Genomic DNA, 13,838 nt, shown 5'->3' on the forward strand with positions numbered 1-13,838 from the left:
GAAATGGGAGGCCCAGGCTCCCACAGGGAAAGGCAGGGCTAAGCAATAGTGACACAGGCAGGCTCCAGTGGTTGAGTCATTTTATTGGACCTTTGACGGTTGGCTGTGGAGAGCATTCCCTCCATTTGGTTAGCATCCTGCAGGGGAGACCTTAGGATGGGTCCCTGTAGTGCAGACTGGACTAAACCCCCAGGACCTCCTATGAAAAATGGTGTAATACCTGACCATTTTGGCCTGTGATTACCAATAAAATAATGATAATAAAAAGTCTGTGTTCTGACCATTGTTCAGGTCTTCCTGCTGGAACAGAAATGTGCAAAGCTGCTGATGTACATAGGCAGAGTTCTGTCTTAGCTTCAAATAGTGCCAGTCCCACTTTCTCCTGACAGTGTGCTCAACTCAGCAGATGCAAAGGGCCGGGCTTGTTCTCCTTTTGATTTCTTCCACAAGGTCTTCTCTTCGGACATCCACCTGGCCAGGATGAGGTAAAAAGGTGGTATGAGCATCTTTGACTCCACTACTCCTGAGGGCCCACTCCTTTCTCTGGCCATCAGGCTTGGGTCAGCTGGATAAGGAAGGCAGGCAAACACCTCAGACAGACAGTGCTCCTTGGGGGGGAGCCAGAGACATGGTATAGATGGAGATGGGATTCTTCCCCTACTATGACAACAGTTAACAGGTTAAGTCCATTCTGAGTAAGTACTAATGGGAATGCCAGGGTCTTGTTCAGGTCTTGAATGGGCATTGGTCTGCCAAAATGGCATACATTCCCTGTCCCTCAGCCTTCCTGCCCATCTACCTACCTCTTCCCTACTGGCCACCGAACGAAGCTTGATGACCCCATCCTTGAGCTCCTGCTCACCAATGATGGCCACCAGTGGGATGCCTGCCTCCTCACAGTACTGCAGCTGGTTCAGCAACTTTGGGTTCTTCTTGTAGAGCAGCTCTGCCTGCAGGGGACCAGGGCAGATGATGAGAGCCGGCTTCTACTGTCCTCAGGGACAACCTCCTTGGGGCCCAAGTGCTTAGCTCTACTCCCAAGAAGTCAGTATGGATGAGCTTTTACTTAGTCTGTGCCCAGCACTCTCAAGTTTGTTGCCTCCCTGGGGCTTGCCTCCTCTACCTTGACCCCAGCATCCCAGAGCTCCGAAACGAGTTTTAGTCTTTCCTCCAGCAGCCTCTTCTGTGCGGATGCCACAAGCACCTGTGTTTCTGTGGTCCGTACTTTTTCCTCCAAAGCCTGGGGAAGGGGCAGATAAAAGTCACAGAGCTGGGCTACCCTTTACAGTACTTTCAAGAAGCAAACAGAACAGGCTGTTTATTGTTAGGATTCTGAGAGACCAGGCCCAACTCTGGGAGCTTCATTAACACAGGGGCCCAGTCTTCTCTAGCAATTGGGCATAAGGTAGTGTTTAGAAAATGTAGAAAGGAACTGACTGGCTTGTACATATGACTTGCCAGAATAGATAATGCAGGGCAAGAGTAAAGGTAGTTTACATACAGTAACTTCAAACTTGTCTCCTTTTAGTACCTTAAGCGTTCACAAGAACATTCACACAGAAGTAACACTGTGAGCTCACCTAGTTCTAATTCTCACTTACTATGTGCCCAGTCAAGAGACTGTCCCTCTTGTACTTCGGCCATAGGGCCCAACCCAGGGTGTGGGTGGTTGGGGGGAAAGGGAGAATGCTGCTGCTGTGCCTTGTCTTTTTCTTTTTCTTTTTTTTTTAATGTTTATTTTTGAGACAGAGAGACCGAGTGTGAGCAGGGGAGGGTCAGAGAGGGGAGGGGAGACAGAGAATCTGAAGTAGGGTCCAGGCTCTGAGCTGTCAGCACAGAGTCCAATGTGGGGCTCGAACTCATGAACTGCAAGATCATGACCTGAGCTGAAGTTGGATACTTAACCAACTGAGCCACCCAGGCACCCTGTGCCTTGTCTTTTTCTAGAAAACTATTTTCATAGTTCTTACAACATCAGATGACTACTGGAACAGTGATCTCAACTGGGAAACATGGGTGGTTTCCATTCCAGAGAAAAGGATGGGAGCAGTGGGAAGGTTACTGCCAGAGCATTCCCCAGGGGAATGCAACCAGCCAGTTAAGAGCAGCAGCAAAGGAGTGCTTGAGGCCCTGAGGGTCTTCCCTTGATTCCAGCGGCCAGAGAGTCAAGATAGCCACTTGGGGAATCCCAAGGTCTCAGACACATGCTTACCACTTGGACACAGTATCAGAGTGGTTAGGAGTAAGACTTTGGAGTTATACTGCCTGGATTCAAACTGTGACTCTGCTGCTTAAAAGTTTCACAACCTTGGGCAAATTATGATCTATAATGCTTTAGTTTCCTTGCCTAGAAAATGTAAATAATAAAAATAGCTATTCTCAGAGGGCTGTGTAAGAATTTTACTAGATAATGCACAAAAAGCACCAAGCACAGTACCTAGCAGAGTAGTAAAATATTAACTGTTCTGTATTCTGAAGAAGATCTGGATCTTTGGATATACCAGACATGACTCCTAACAGCCCTGAGGGAAGTAGGGACCCAGAGCAAAGAATTCTGTGAAGAAAGAATGATCAGAGATCCATAAAACTGGCCTCTAGTGGGGTGGGAATGTGTGAAGGACAGCAACCACCTTTTCTCCAGCTCTTTGCAAAGATGCTCCTTGCCCAAAACAGTACTACTTGCCCCCTTCAAGATCAAAGAAGATAGTTCATGTGCCACCAACTGCCCAGACTGCTTCTACCCTCCCCCAGGACTTACCTCTAGCCTCTGCTCCACAATGGAGAAGATCCGCTCCACCCCAATGCTGAGCCCCACACATGGCACCTTGCGTCCTTTAGGGTCAAACATGCCTACCAGCCCATCATAGCGTCCTCCAGCAGCCACACTGCCCACACCCAGGGGCTCTTCCCCTGGCCGGACTGGGGTCTGTAGCAGCACCGCCTCATAGATCACCCCAGTATAGTAGTCTAGCCCTCGAGCAAGGCTCAGGTCGAAGGAGATCTGTGGGGACAAGATCATGGTCAATACCAGATGAGAATCAACTATCTGAAACCCCAGAGCTCAGCTAAGGTGTCCACCCCCAACCTGACTCACCTTGTCAGCAATGCCAAACAGGGTCAAATATTCAAACAACAGTTTTAGGTCTTCCAGGCCCTCCAAGGCCTGTTTGTTTTGGGACAGTTTAGGATCCTGGAGCAGCTGTTCCACCAGGGATACCCCACCTGGGGAGATATATTTGTAAGCCAACTGACTGACAAGAGGAAAAAGGTAGAGGATTTACCTTTTTGCCTGACCTACACACGTATGTGTGCGTATACACAGACACAGACACACACACACACACACATGCACACATACAGAAGATTTTAAACCAGATAGATGGCTTTTGGAGAGGCAGGGTTTGTGCCTCACCATGCTGCTGGACGTAGTCCCCAATGTGGTCAGCTACCTCGGGTGTGAGGCCCTTCTCTCCCACCATCTCATTCTTTACTTCTTCCCAGGATACCTAGGCAGACAGAAACCAGTAAGGGACCCTTAAGTAGCTTATCCACTGCAGAGCAAGTGTGGGCCATTCTGAGGGGGCATTTCTGGAGCAGAAGTTGCCTTTCAACCTAGATTCTGGGGCTAATCTTCTGAGGAGCATAGAGGCAGACCCCCCTCTCTCCTGATCTTGTTTTTTACATTTCTCAGAGCAGGGTGGGATCTGAGAAAAGAGGAGTGAAGTGTTTGGGTCATTACCTTGTCCAGCTTGTCCACTGAGGAGCAGATGGTACGGAACTTGCTATCAGGAACACCACAGATGGCAAACATCCCATCTAGGATGCGCCGATCATTCACCTGCAGGGACCCAAGGCATAGTGAGGAGACAATCTCTTTACGTGACATGAGCCTCAATAGTCTCGGTCACTTGGGCTACTGGTCTCTCTGCACAAGAATCTTCTCCTGTGAGAGGCTAAGCCCAATTCTGCCTTCCCAGACCCATTCAATTCTTACCTTGACCAGGAAGTCACCTATCTGAAGTGAACTCAGGATCTCACACATGATCTTCAGGCACTCTGCATCAGGGATCATGGGATCAAATTGTCCAGCAATGTCAAAGTCCTGCAGGGAGAAAGTAGCTACAGGTCCCCAGGGGTTTAACCTTCTTTTTAAAATTTTTTTTAATGTTTGTTTATTTTTGAGAGAGAGAGAGAGCATGAGCAGGGGAGGGGCAGAGAGAGAGGGAGACACAGAATCTGAAGCAGGCTCCAGGCTCTAAGCTATCAGCATAGAACCCAATGCAGCATTCAAACTCATGAACTGTGAGATCAGACCTGAGCTGAAGTCAGATGCTCAACTGACTGAGCCACTCAGGTGTCCCAGGGATTTAACCTTCTTAAGTGATGGTTTGGAGGGGGGACTCCTGGGGGCTCTGCTCTCTTTATGAAGGCCTGTTTGCACTCATGCACAGACCACTTTCTTCATTATCTGTGTGATCAGCAGCCCAGAGGAAACTCCCAGCATTCTTGAGTCTCTTACTGGTTTGGATTCCTTTTTGTCTACATTCCTTAATTATCTCACTCACTCACTTTGACTTATTTCCTCCTAACACCGTGGAGGCAAATATATGGCCTTAATCCTTAGTCATTTTCTCTATTTATTCTGAAGCTTTGCCACCACCCTGGATGATCTGGATGATACGTCAAATCGTTTCCTCATCCTTTGCTGTGATTTGATCACTTTGGTTTAATATAAAGAGTACTGGACCAAAAGTTCTACTCCCGACTTTGGCTTTCTTATCCCTATGATCTCTTCATTCTGCTGAGTCTCAAGTTTACTCCTATGTAGAATGGGGAGAATAATTCCTACTCTCTAAATGAAAATATTGAAGAAATCTAAAGGTTAGCATTAGCTGGAACTTCCAGTTTGTTCAGTACACCATGAGTAGTCAGTAGATTCTACTAAGTTGAGGACTTAGTAGAGGGAGGACCAAGTTACCCATCATGCCCCACATACTCACACACTGGTAGAATTCCCGGTATCGGCCACGGGTCATGGCTGGGTTATCTCGCCGATATACTTTTGCTATGTGGTAGCGTTTAATGTTGGTCAGTTTATTCATTGCTAAATATCGAGCAAAAGGAACCTGAAAACAGTTAAGGAGAAAGCCCCCTCCTCTCACAGTGTGGCAGTTGATTATCACCACCAACAGAAGCTGGGGTCTAATCTCTGAGTAAAACCACCCTCTGTAAGATAAAGTGCATTTCTGAAAGTCAAAAAGAATCAACTTTGTTACTACAAGGGGCAGGAGAAGTCTCAAAAAAGATTAAGGTTCCTTTCTCTTTGGTTAGCGTCTCCCTTGGGCTATGCTGAACATGGGAAGGTGCTGGGCAGATTGGCCAGAGAGTAGAAAGTCTCTGTGTAGGATTTCTGAGATGATTCTCTGACATAGCTTGGAGATAAAGGAAACATTCTGTTGGTCAACTGAGGAGAACTTTGTCCACTGGACATGGCAGGGGAGAGATATTCTAGAGCCAAGGGATTAATCACTGAGTTGGAACTGGTTCCTGACATAACATGGAGGTCTCACTCAGGATTCACAAGACTTTTAAGGCTATGTTCTGTTTAGCCAAAGTCCCATTCCTGGTTTAAACAAGTAACTTCCCTGATCGCCACAAGCATCATATTTAATCCCATCTATGTCTAGCTATCCCCATACCTGAGGTTAGAAATTAGCCTCAGCCCAATGAGAACCAATTGATCCAAAGTACTAAGAGCCCAGGTTTAGAAAGATACAGTGAGGTCATAGCGAAGGGACAACAGCTCTCCACCTTGGTCCTTCAGGTCATAGATAAGCTTAGAGTCTTCTCCATACTTTCCAGTCAGTGTTTCCTGGAGAAAATATAAAGAAATGTGGTCATGATGATAAATCTAACAAATTTATTTTTAATTTTAATTTTTTTAGACAGTGTAAGCAGGGGAAAGCAGCAGAGAGAGAGAGAGAGAGAGCATGAGTGCAATGGGGCTAAGAGAGGGACAGAGAATTCCAAGCAGGCTCTGTGTTGTTAGTGCAGAGCCCAACAAGGGGCTTGAACTCACGAACCACAAAATCATGACCTGAGCTGAGATAAAGAGTTGGATGCTCAACCAGCTGAGCCACCCAGGTGCCGAGATAGAGAAAGGGAGAGAGAGAGAATCTTTAGCAGGCTCCATGCTCAGCACAGAGCCCGACGTGGGGCTTGAACTCATGAATCTCAAGATCATGAACTGAACCGAAATCAAGAGTTGGACGCTCAACCTACTGAGCCACCCAGGTGCCACAAATATAATAATTTAAAAAGAAATATTAAAACAAAAACCCACCATCCTAACATGACCAATTTCAACTTGTCTGTGCTTCTGCTCTCTATCCCAATGCCTATGTATTTGATGTTAATTATAATCAAAAGGAAATATCAATTTCGTTTTCTGCTTATCACATTTCCATTTTGTGACAGAGCTGAAGGTTTTTTTTTAAATGTTAATTTATTTTTGAGAGAGAGAGAGAGAGGGAAAGAGAAAGAGCATGAATGGCGGAGGGGCAGAGAGAGTGAGGGACAGAGGATCCCAAGCATGCTCAGCAATGACAGCAGTGATCCCGATGTGGGGCTCAAACCCATGAACTGTGAAATCATGACCTGAGCCAGAGACAGACACTCAACCGACTGAGCCACATAGGCACCCCTGAAGTATTATTTTTAAAAGCTGCATAATACTTCAGTGAGAAGCAGCTCTGTATTTCCTTCCTTTCTAGTGTTCTACTGTTAATGGTTTAGGTCATTCCAATTAAAAAAAAGTTCCCTAACATTTCAATAAATATAGTTCAGTATATAGTGTTTTCTTTTGAATATATAGTTTTTTGAGGCTTAACTTCTAAGAGCGGGTTATTAGATCAACACACTTAAATGTTTTTATGATGCCTGAGGTTTGAGCAATGTCAAAAGACAAAACTGAAGTAGTTCTTGCCATGTGATGCTTTCAGTAAGGTGATAACATATTTCACCTACCAGAATGGCAAAGTTTTAAAAGCCTGAAAATTCCCAGTGTATAGAAACAGAAACACTCATATAGTGAATGGTGTTATGGGCTGAACTGTGTCCTCTTCAAAGTTCATATATTGAAATCCTATCCCCCAGTAACCTCAGAATGTGTCTCTACTTGGAGATAGGGTCTTTGAAGAGGTAGTTAAGCTAAAATGATGTCATTAGGGTAGGCCCTAATCCAATATAACTAATGTCTTTATAAAAAATAGGAAAATTGGACACAGAAGATGATGTGACGACACTGGGAAAAAGACACCATCTACAAGTCAGGGAGAGAGGTCTAAAACAGGCCCTTCCCTCCTCACCCTGAGAAAGAACCAACCCTGCTGATATCTTATCTTGGACTTCTAGACTCCTGACATTAAATTTGTTAAGTAACCCAGTCTATGGCACTTTATTGTGGGAGCCCTAGGAAATGAATACAATTGGTAAACATAAATGAGTACGACTTTTTGACACGGTAATTCCATTTCTACGAATTTGCCCTGCAGATGAATGCCCACCAGTACCAGATATTGTTCTAAGCACTGAATACACATCAGTGAACTAGTCAAAGGTAATCTGTGCCCTCATGGATCTTCCATACTAATGAGAAGAGATGGACAGTACACTAATGCAAAGTAACCAACGAACAGATACTTTCAGTTAGTGATAGCTGTTCTAATGGAAATAATACAGGTCCTGTGATAGACAAGGGCTACTTTAGACAAGATAGTTGGAGAGGACCATTTGAAAAATGGCATTTGAGTTTATATCTGAAATTAAAATCTTTCATCTCTAATCTGAAATTAAAATCCAAGAGTTAGGGGAAAGGGAGTTCAGGAACAGAGAAGAAAAAGTACAAGGGCCCTGAGATAGAAACATATTTAGAATGTTGCAGGAACAGAAAGAAGACCGGAGTAGCATAGTAGCCAAGGGGAAGAACAGCAAGGGAAGAGATGGAAAAGGTAGGCAAATGGCCAGATCATGTAGGGCCTCGTAAGCAGGAACAGACTTTGGATTTTGTGATAAATATAATGGGAGTCACTGGGTTTTAACCAGGAAGCAATCTGTTTTTTGTTTTTTTTTTTAAGTTTATTTTTGAGAGAAAGAGAGAGAGAGAGAGAGAGAATGCACGTGAGGAGGAGGGGCAGAGAGAGAGGGAAAGAATCCCAAATAGGCTCCGCACTGTCAGCATGGAGTCTCACTCAGGGCTCGAACTCACAAACTGCAAGATCATGACCTGAGCCAAAACCACGTGTCAGTTGCTTAACCGACTAAGCCACCCAGGCACCCTGCAATGTTTTTTTTTAATAGTAAAGAACTAGAAAAATTCTCAGGGTACATTAACAGGAAACTAGTTGCATATTTATACTTTATATGTATGGTCTGTGTGTATTTCAAAACATCCCAAGTAGACGTACCAGGGAATTCACTGTAAATAGGATCATAACAAATTCCACTAAAGAGAAGGGCTCTCTTTTGTAAGCCACCAGCCACTTACCAAGGTAAATAAAAGCAGGGCCTCTCCTTCAAGACCAAGCCTGTCTCCTTTCTCACTGGAGAAAATATTGGTCTTTGTCCACAACAGGAGAGACACCCTTTGGGCCCTGTCTCTTTATCTTCTTAGTTGTTTGTATATCCACTCTTCCACCACACAATTTCTCCTCACCCATCCCTCACCTTCAGTTCAAACACAGGTGTATCAATTACTTCTGCACCATGACGCTTGAAGCAGCTGATGATTACATCGAACACCTTCTCCCGAATGGCCATCTGCCGGGGACTGTAGTCTCTTGTACCCTTGGGAATTGAAATCAGCCACAGAATCAGGGATGGGATTTAAAAACAGAGAACATTAAGGCTTAGAAATATAAAAGCATGACCTCAATGATAACGAAGGCAAACAATGTCCCAAACTTAGATTTTCCTACAGGCTACTGAGTTCTAAAGCAAGCACAAACAATTCCCTATTAATTATCACACCCATTTGCTATCACCCCTCTAAATTCCATCCCCTTTTTAGCTTGGTTCTACTTTCTAGAACGCTATTTTCTGAGTTTTCCTAAAACCTTTTTATGTGATACCAGAACATTTCCCTGCCTAATAGAAAATACCTACCTGATGACATGTATATAACCAAATGAAACTGGCTTAGCTAGTTAAATTCCAAATTTTATAAGTAATGTTTTCCCCCAACATAACTTAAAAAAAAAATCAGATAAGTATTATTCTCTAATTTGTTTCTAATAGCCCTTGATATAGGTGGGGCAAAATTATGGTTGAATTACAGGATATTGAGAAGTTAAATCATTATAGCAGTTCTGTGGTGGTCAGGACTAGAATGCCATTCTTTCAGGTCAGAGCTTCTATTCTGGGCATCTATACTCTATTCTCAAGTCTTTGGTCTTAGGACCTCTTTAAACTCTTACCATTTCTTAAGGACCCCAAAGTGAATTATACCTATCAACGTTTATTATATTAGAAATTAAAACTATGAGGGGCGCCTGGGGGGTTCAGTTGGTTAAGCGTCTGATTTCGGCTCAGGTCACGATCTCACAGTTCATGAGTTTGAGCCCCGCGTCCAGCTCTGTGCTGACAGCTTGAAGCTGGAGACTACTTCATATTGTCTGTCTTCTTTCTCTCTGCCCCTCTGCTGCTCACGCTCCGTCTCTCGCAAAAAATAAATAAACGTTAACAAAAAATTGAAAAAAAAGAAATTTTAGGAAAATGTAACTACTTTCCAAAACAAAACAAAACAAAACAAAACAAAAAAATTGGTGAAAGTGTGATGCTGATTCACATTTTTGCAAGTCTTTAATGTCTGGCTTAACAGAAGACAGCTGTATTCTCATACACACTTTATGCATTTAATTTTGTTGTGATATGTTGTTCTGGTTGCGTAAAGAAAACCTAGCCTTACAAAGATGTGTGACTGTAAAAGAAAGAATATTTTATTAATAAACTTTTCAGCTAACTGTAGATATTTTTCTTAAACTATACCAAAATCCAACAAATGGTAGTTTCTTAAAGACTGGTTGCAATGTGGATTCTGAAACTTCATTGATTACTTTTCATACTATTACATTAAAATCCATTATTTATATATAGTACCCAGAATTTATAGTGACAGAAAGTAGAACAGTGGTTACCTGGGGCTAGAGGAATGGTAGAGTGGAGAGTTACTGTTTACTGGGTACAGAATGTCAGTATGGGATGATGAAAAGATTCTGGGGAAGAATGGTGGTGATAGTTGCACAACAATGTGAACCTACCTAATGCCACTGAACTGTACACTTAAAAATGGTTAAAATGGCAAATTTTGTGTTACATATATTTTACCATAATTTAAAAAATACCTATTGCTCCATGTTGTACTTAAAAAATTTTTTTTAACATTTATTAATTTTTGAGAGACACAGAGACAAAGCATGAGTGGGGGAGGGGCACAGTGAGAGGGAGAAACAAAATCCGAAAGAGGCTCCAGGCTCTGAGCTGTCAGCACAGAGCCCGATGCGGGGCTTAAATTCACGAACTGCAAGATCTTGACCTGAGCCGAGGTTGGATGCTTAACCGACTAAGCCACCCAGGTGCCCCAGCTCCATGTTGTACTTTAAATGGAGCTTTTACCCATGCATGATTTTATAACATCATACATTGGTCATGAGGAAAATACTGGTTCATTGATAAATTATACAGATCTTCCAAATATTTACACACTGCATTATACAATATCAGAAAACACATTTGTTAATAGCAACACAGATCTCGAGAGGAAAGTCTTTACTGTATTGGGAAGCTGTCTAGTTCATGGTGGAAGATACAAGTTTCCTAAAACCCTTTCACTTGAGTGCTTGAATTTTATCACCAGCAGAAATATGGTCAGATATCTTCCTTGAGGTGACAAAGCTCACCTCATTCATTTTCATGAAAATGTCTGCCAAATACCCAAATCTTAAAAATAAAAGTTTGTCTTTCGGTTTTTCTCTCAAATAAAAAAGGTGTTATGTGAAAAAAGTACCTAGTCCAGCTTAAAACTCATACAAGGGTGTGTTTTTCCTACCTTAGAATGCAGAAGTGCTCTATGTATACTTCCCATTTCATTACGTAGAATACAAAAAAAGAGTGTACTCAAGGGTTGATATTCAATAAAATGAGTAATTTCTCAGTTAAGTTCAGTTCAGGTCATGATCTTGTGGTTCGTGAGTTCAAACCCCACAATGGGCTCCATGCTGACAGCTCAGAGCCTGGAGCCTGCTTCAGATTCTGTGTCTCCCTCTCTCTCTGCACCTCCCCTGCCCTTGTTCTGTCTCTCTCTGTCTCAAAAATAAACATTAAAAAAATTTTTTTTAAATAATTTTGACCACAAAAACCTCTTGAAAGAGTCCTGTCCCCATAATACTGAATTTTCTATTAATATAAATCACACTTCAGTGTGTTTCAACAAAGCAGATATTAACTCTCCAATATAGTCTCACTTTCTTTTAAAAGAGTATAGACATTTTCAAACACATATTACAGAGAATAGTATAATAGACCACCATGTATCTATTACCCAGCTTCAATAACCATCAGCATCTGTTAATTTTATCTAAGCCCCAACATTTTTTTTTTTTCTGGAGTATTTTAAAGTAAATCCAGACATCATACCAGTTTGTCCATAAATACTTTAGTATGATTCTGTAATGTACACGGTTAAAAAAAAAAAAAAGCCAAAACACTACGTTTATTAAACCAAGGAAACAAACTGCAACCCTTGAATATTATCTAATACTCCAGCTATGTTTAATTTTCTCCAATTGCCTCAAGAATATTTTTTTATGATTGGCTTGTTCTAATGAGATTCTAAATGAAGCCCATGCATTGTGTTTGTTGTCTCTTGTCTGCTTAATCTACAAAAGTTTCCTTTCCTTTTTTAAAGAAGTGTCATTTCTTTGTTGAGGAAATTGAATCACTTGTCCTAAAGAACTTTTCATATTCTAGATTTTATTAACAATATATTCAACGTGTCACTTAACATATTCCTTCATCTTCCTTATTTCTGGTAAACTGGTAGTTAGGTCAGAAGACCTGATTAGATTCAGGTTCAATTTTTCTTGGCAAGAATACTTTATAGGTGGTGCTGTGTACTTCTTATTGCATCACATCAGGAGCAACATAATATCTGGCTGTCCTACTTTTAGCGATGTTAAGACTGAGTGTTAGATTTAAGTGAGGCCAGCCTGAATGATCACAAATTCCCCATTAATCTTCACCAAATAGTTTGAATAACTATTGATTATCACTGCTCTGTGATTTTACATTGTCTCTTTAACCGCTGAAATGAGTTGTGTGTGGAAAGGAATACCTCAGTGAATTTAGGAGCCTAAAGAATTAACCTTAAAAGGTGACATCTCAACACAAAGAAGACCCCTCTCCTTTGGAATCCAATTTCACATATGTTTATTAAATATCTATTCAGTTCCAGACACCTAGTCTCAGCCTCTCAGAGTAAATAAACCATGGCAAATAGTTGTGCTTACAGAACTTACAAAGAGTGTGGCCTCTGAACTGAAATCCTTGAGGCTGGGCTAGTAATCCGCAACCTTATTCCATTCCACTGTACTTTCCCGCTGTATTTGGTTCTACTCATACGGGTCTTTTTCTAGTTCCTGGAAACTACTAGGGTTCTTTCCTCCGTCAGGATTTCCATACTCCTCTAGCTACCTCCCATTTATGTGTTATGTCAGTTAGTATATCACTTCTTCAGGGATGCTTTTTCAGACTCTAGTTCTCTCTTATTTTTCTCAGAGAATTCTTGTTATTTCTTTATGTCATTTATCACAATTTATAATTACATATTCAAGAGTGGGATTATTTGTCCTAAGTCTGTTTCCTTCAGTAGAACGTAAGCTCCATGAGGACAGGCTGTATTGTTCACCATGCTATACTCTCACTACTTCCTACAGTGCTTGGCACATAGTAGGCACTCAACAAATATTTGCTGAATGAAAGAAGGAGTAGCAGTAACTGGCATACTCCCCTAGGCAACCAGCTGGCCTAGTTTCTGCCATCCCTTTGCTATCCCAGAATGACTCAGGCTCCAATTCAGCCCACCACCCAGAGCAACTGTTCAGGGAAACAAGCACATCCACCATTGGGAGGGGAATTAAGGGCCCTCCCAGAGACTCTGAAAAGAAATTATATTTACCTTGGGGGTCTTGAGCACAAACTTCTGTTTCCCTTCATCAGGGCCCAGCTGTGCCTTCAGTTTTAGTAGTTTTGCCACTTCCTCCTCAATCTGTGGGGGTAAAGCAGGGGCTGTATCACTCTGACACTCCCTTCCCTCTTCAGCCATTCATTCAGTATCCCTCCCTCATCAGAATCTAGCTCTCCAGGCTCAGCTTTCCTTCCCTCGTTCTACCCCGGCCACCTCCCCAACCAGGCCCTGCTCCTCTCCACCAGTCCGGTCTCTTCCCACATCTTTTTCCTCTATGCAGACCACCCAGCTCTATGTCCTCCCTGGCCCTAATTTGGCTTCTCCCCGCCACCTGGGTCGCACCTGCTCAGCGCTGGCCTTCTGCTGCTTGAGGCCCCGCACGCGCTCTCCCTGAAGTCGCACTAGCTCCTCCAGTGCTGCACGTTCTGCCATACTTACGCCAACTAGCGCTGACTGCTGTCTAGATCGTCTGGGCTTTCCGCAGCCTCAACTCGGATAACTTCCGGCTATCGAGTCACTGGCCCACACGCCTAGAGAGCCTCCGCCGAGCACAAAACCACTTCCGGCTACTACCGGAAGTACGGAAACTGGGCGTGAG

At 42.9% G+C, this 13,838-nt stretch overlaps 1 protein-coding gene across 4 annotated transcripts; it reads right to left on the reverse strand.

Moving 5' to 3' along the window:
- Positions 1 to 63: 63 nt before the first annotated feature.
- On the reverse strand, positions 64 to 13,775 carry HARS1 (histidyl-tRNA synthetase 1). Of its 4 annotated transcripts, none has more exons than XM_045490937.1 (13): positions 13,679 to 13,775; positions 13,232 to 13,321; positions 8,725 to 8,844; positions 5,777 to 5,872; positions 5,001 to 5,126; positions 3,995 to 4,102; positions 3,740 to 3,838; positions 3,413 to 3,506; positions 3,095 to 3,222; positions 2,759 to 3,001; positions 1,124 to 1,240; positions 804 to 950; positions 64 to 471 (listed from the first exon to the last, which is right to left on the reverse strand). In XM_045490937.1, the coding sequence occupies exons 3-13, from the start codon at positions 8,815 to 8,817 to the stop codon at positions 400 to 402; spliced, it is 1,323 nt and encodes a 440-aa protein (XP_045346893.1). In that variant the 5' UTR covers positions 8,818 to 8,844; positions 13,232 to 13,321; positions 13,679 to 13,775; the 3' UTR covers positions 64 to 399. The 4 variants fall into 4 exon arrangements, with proteins under 4 accessions (XP_045346893.1, XP_045346882.1, XP_045346876.1 ...); XM_045490926.1 differs by having other exon boundaries at positions 2,855 to 3,001; positions 13,583 to 13,760; XM_045490920.1 differs by having other exon boundaries at positions 13,583 to 13,754.
- Between the last annotated feature and the right edge of the window lie 63 nt (positions 13,776 to 13,838).

This window comes from Leopardus geoffroyi, chromosome A1 (genome assembly GCF_018350155.1).
Source record: "Leopardus geoffroyi isolate Oge1 chromosome A1, O.geoffroyi_Oge1_pat1.0, whole genome shotgun sequence".
NCBI classification, from domain to species: domain Eukaryota; kingdom Metazoa; phylum Chordata; class Mammalia; order Carnivora; family Felidae; genus Leopardus; species Leopardus geoffroyi.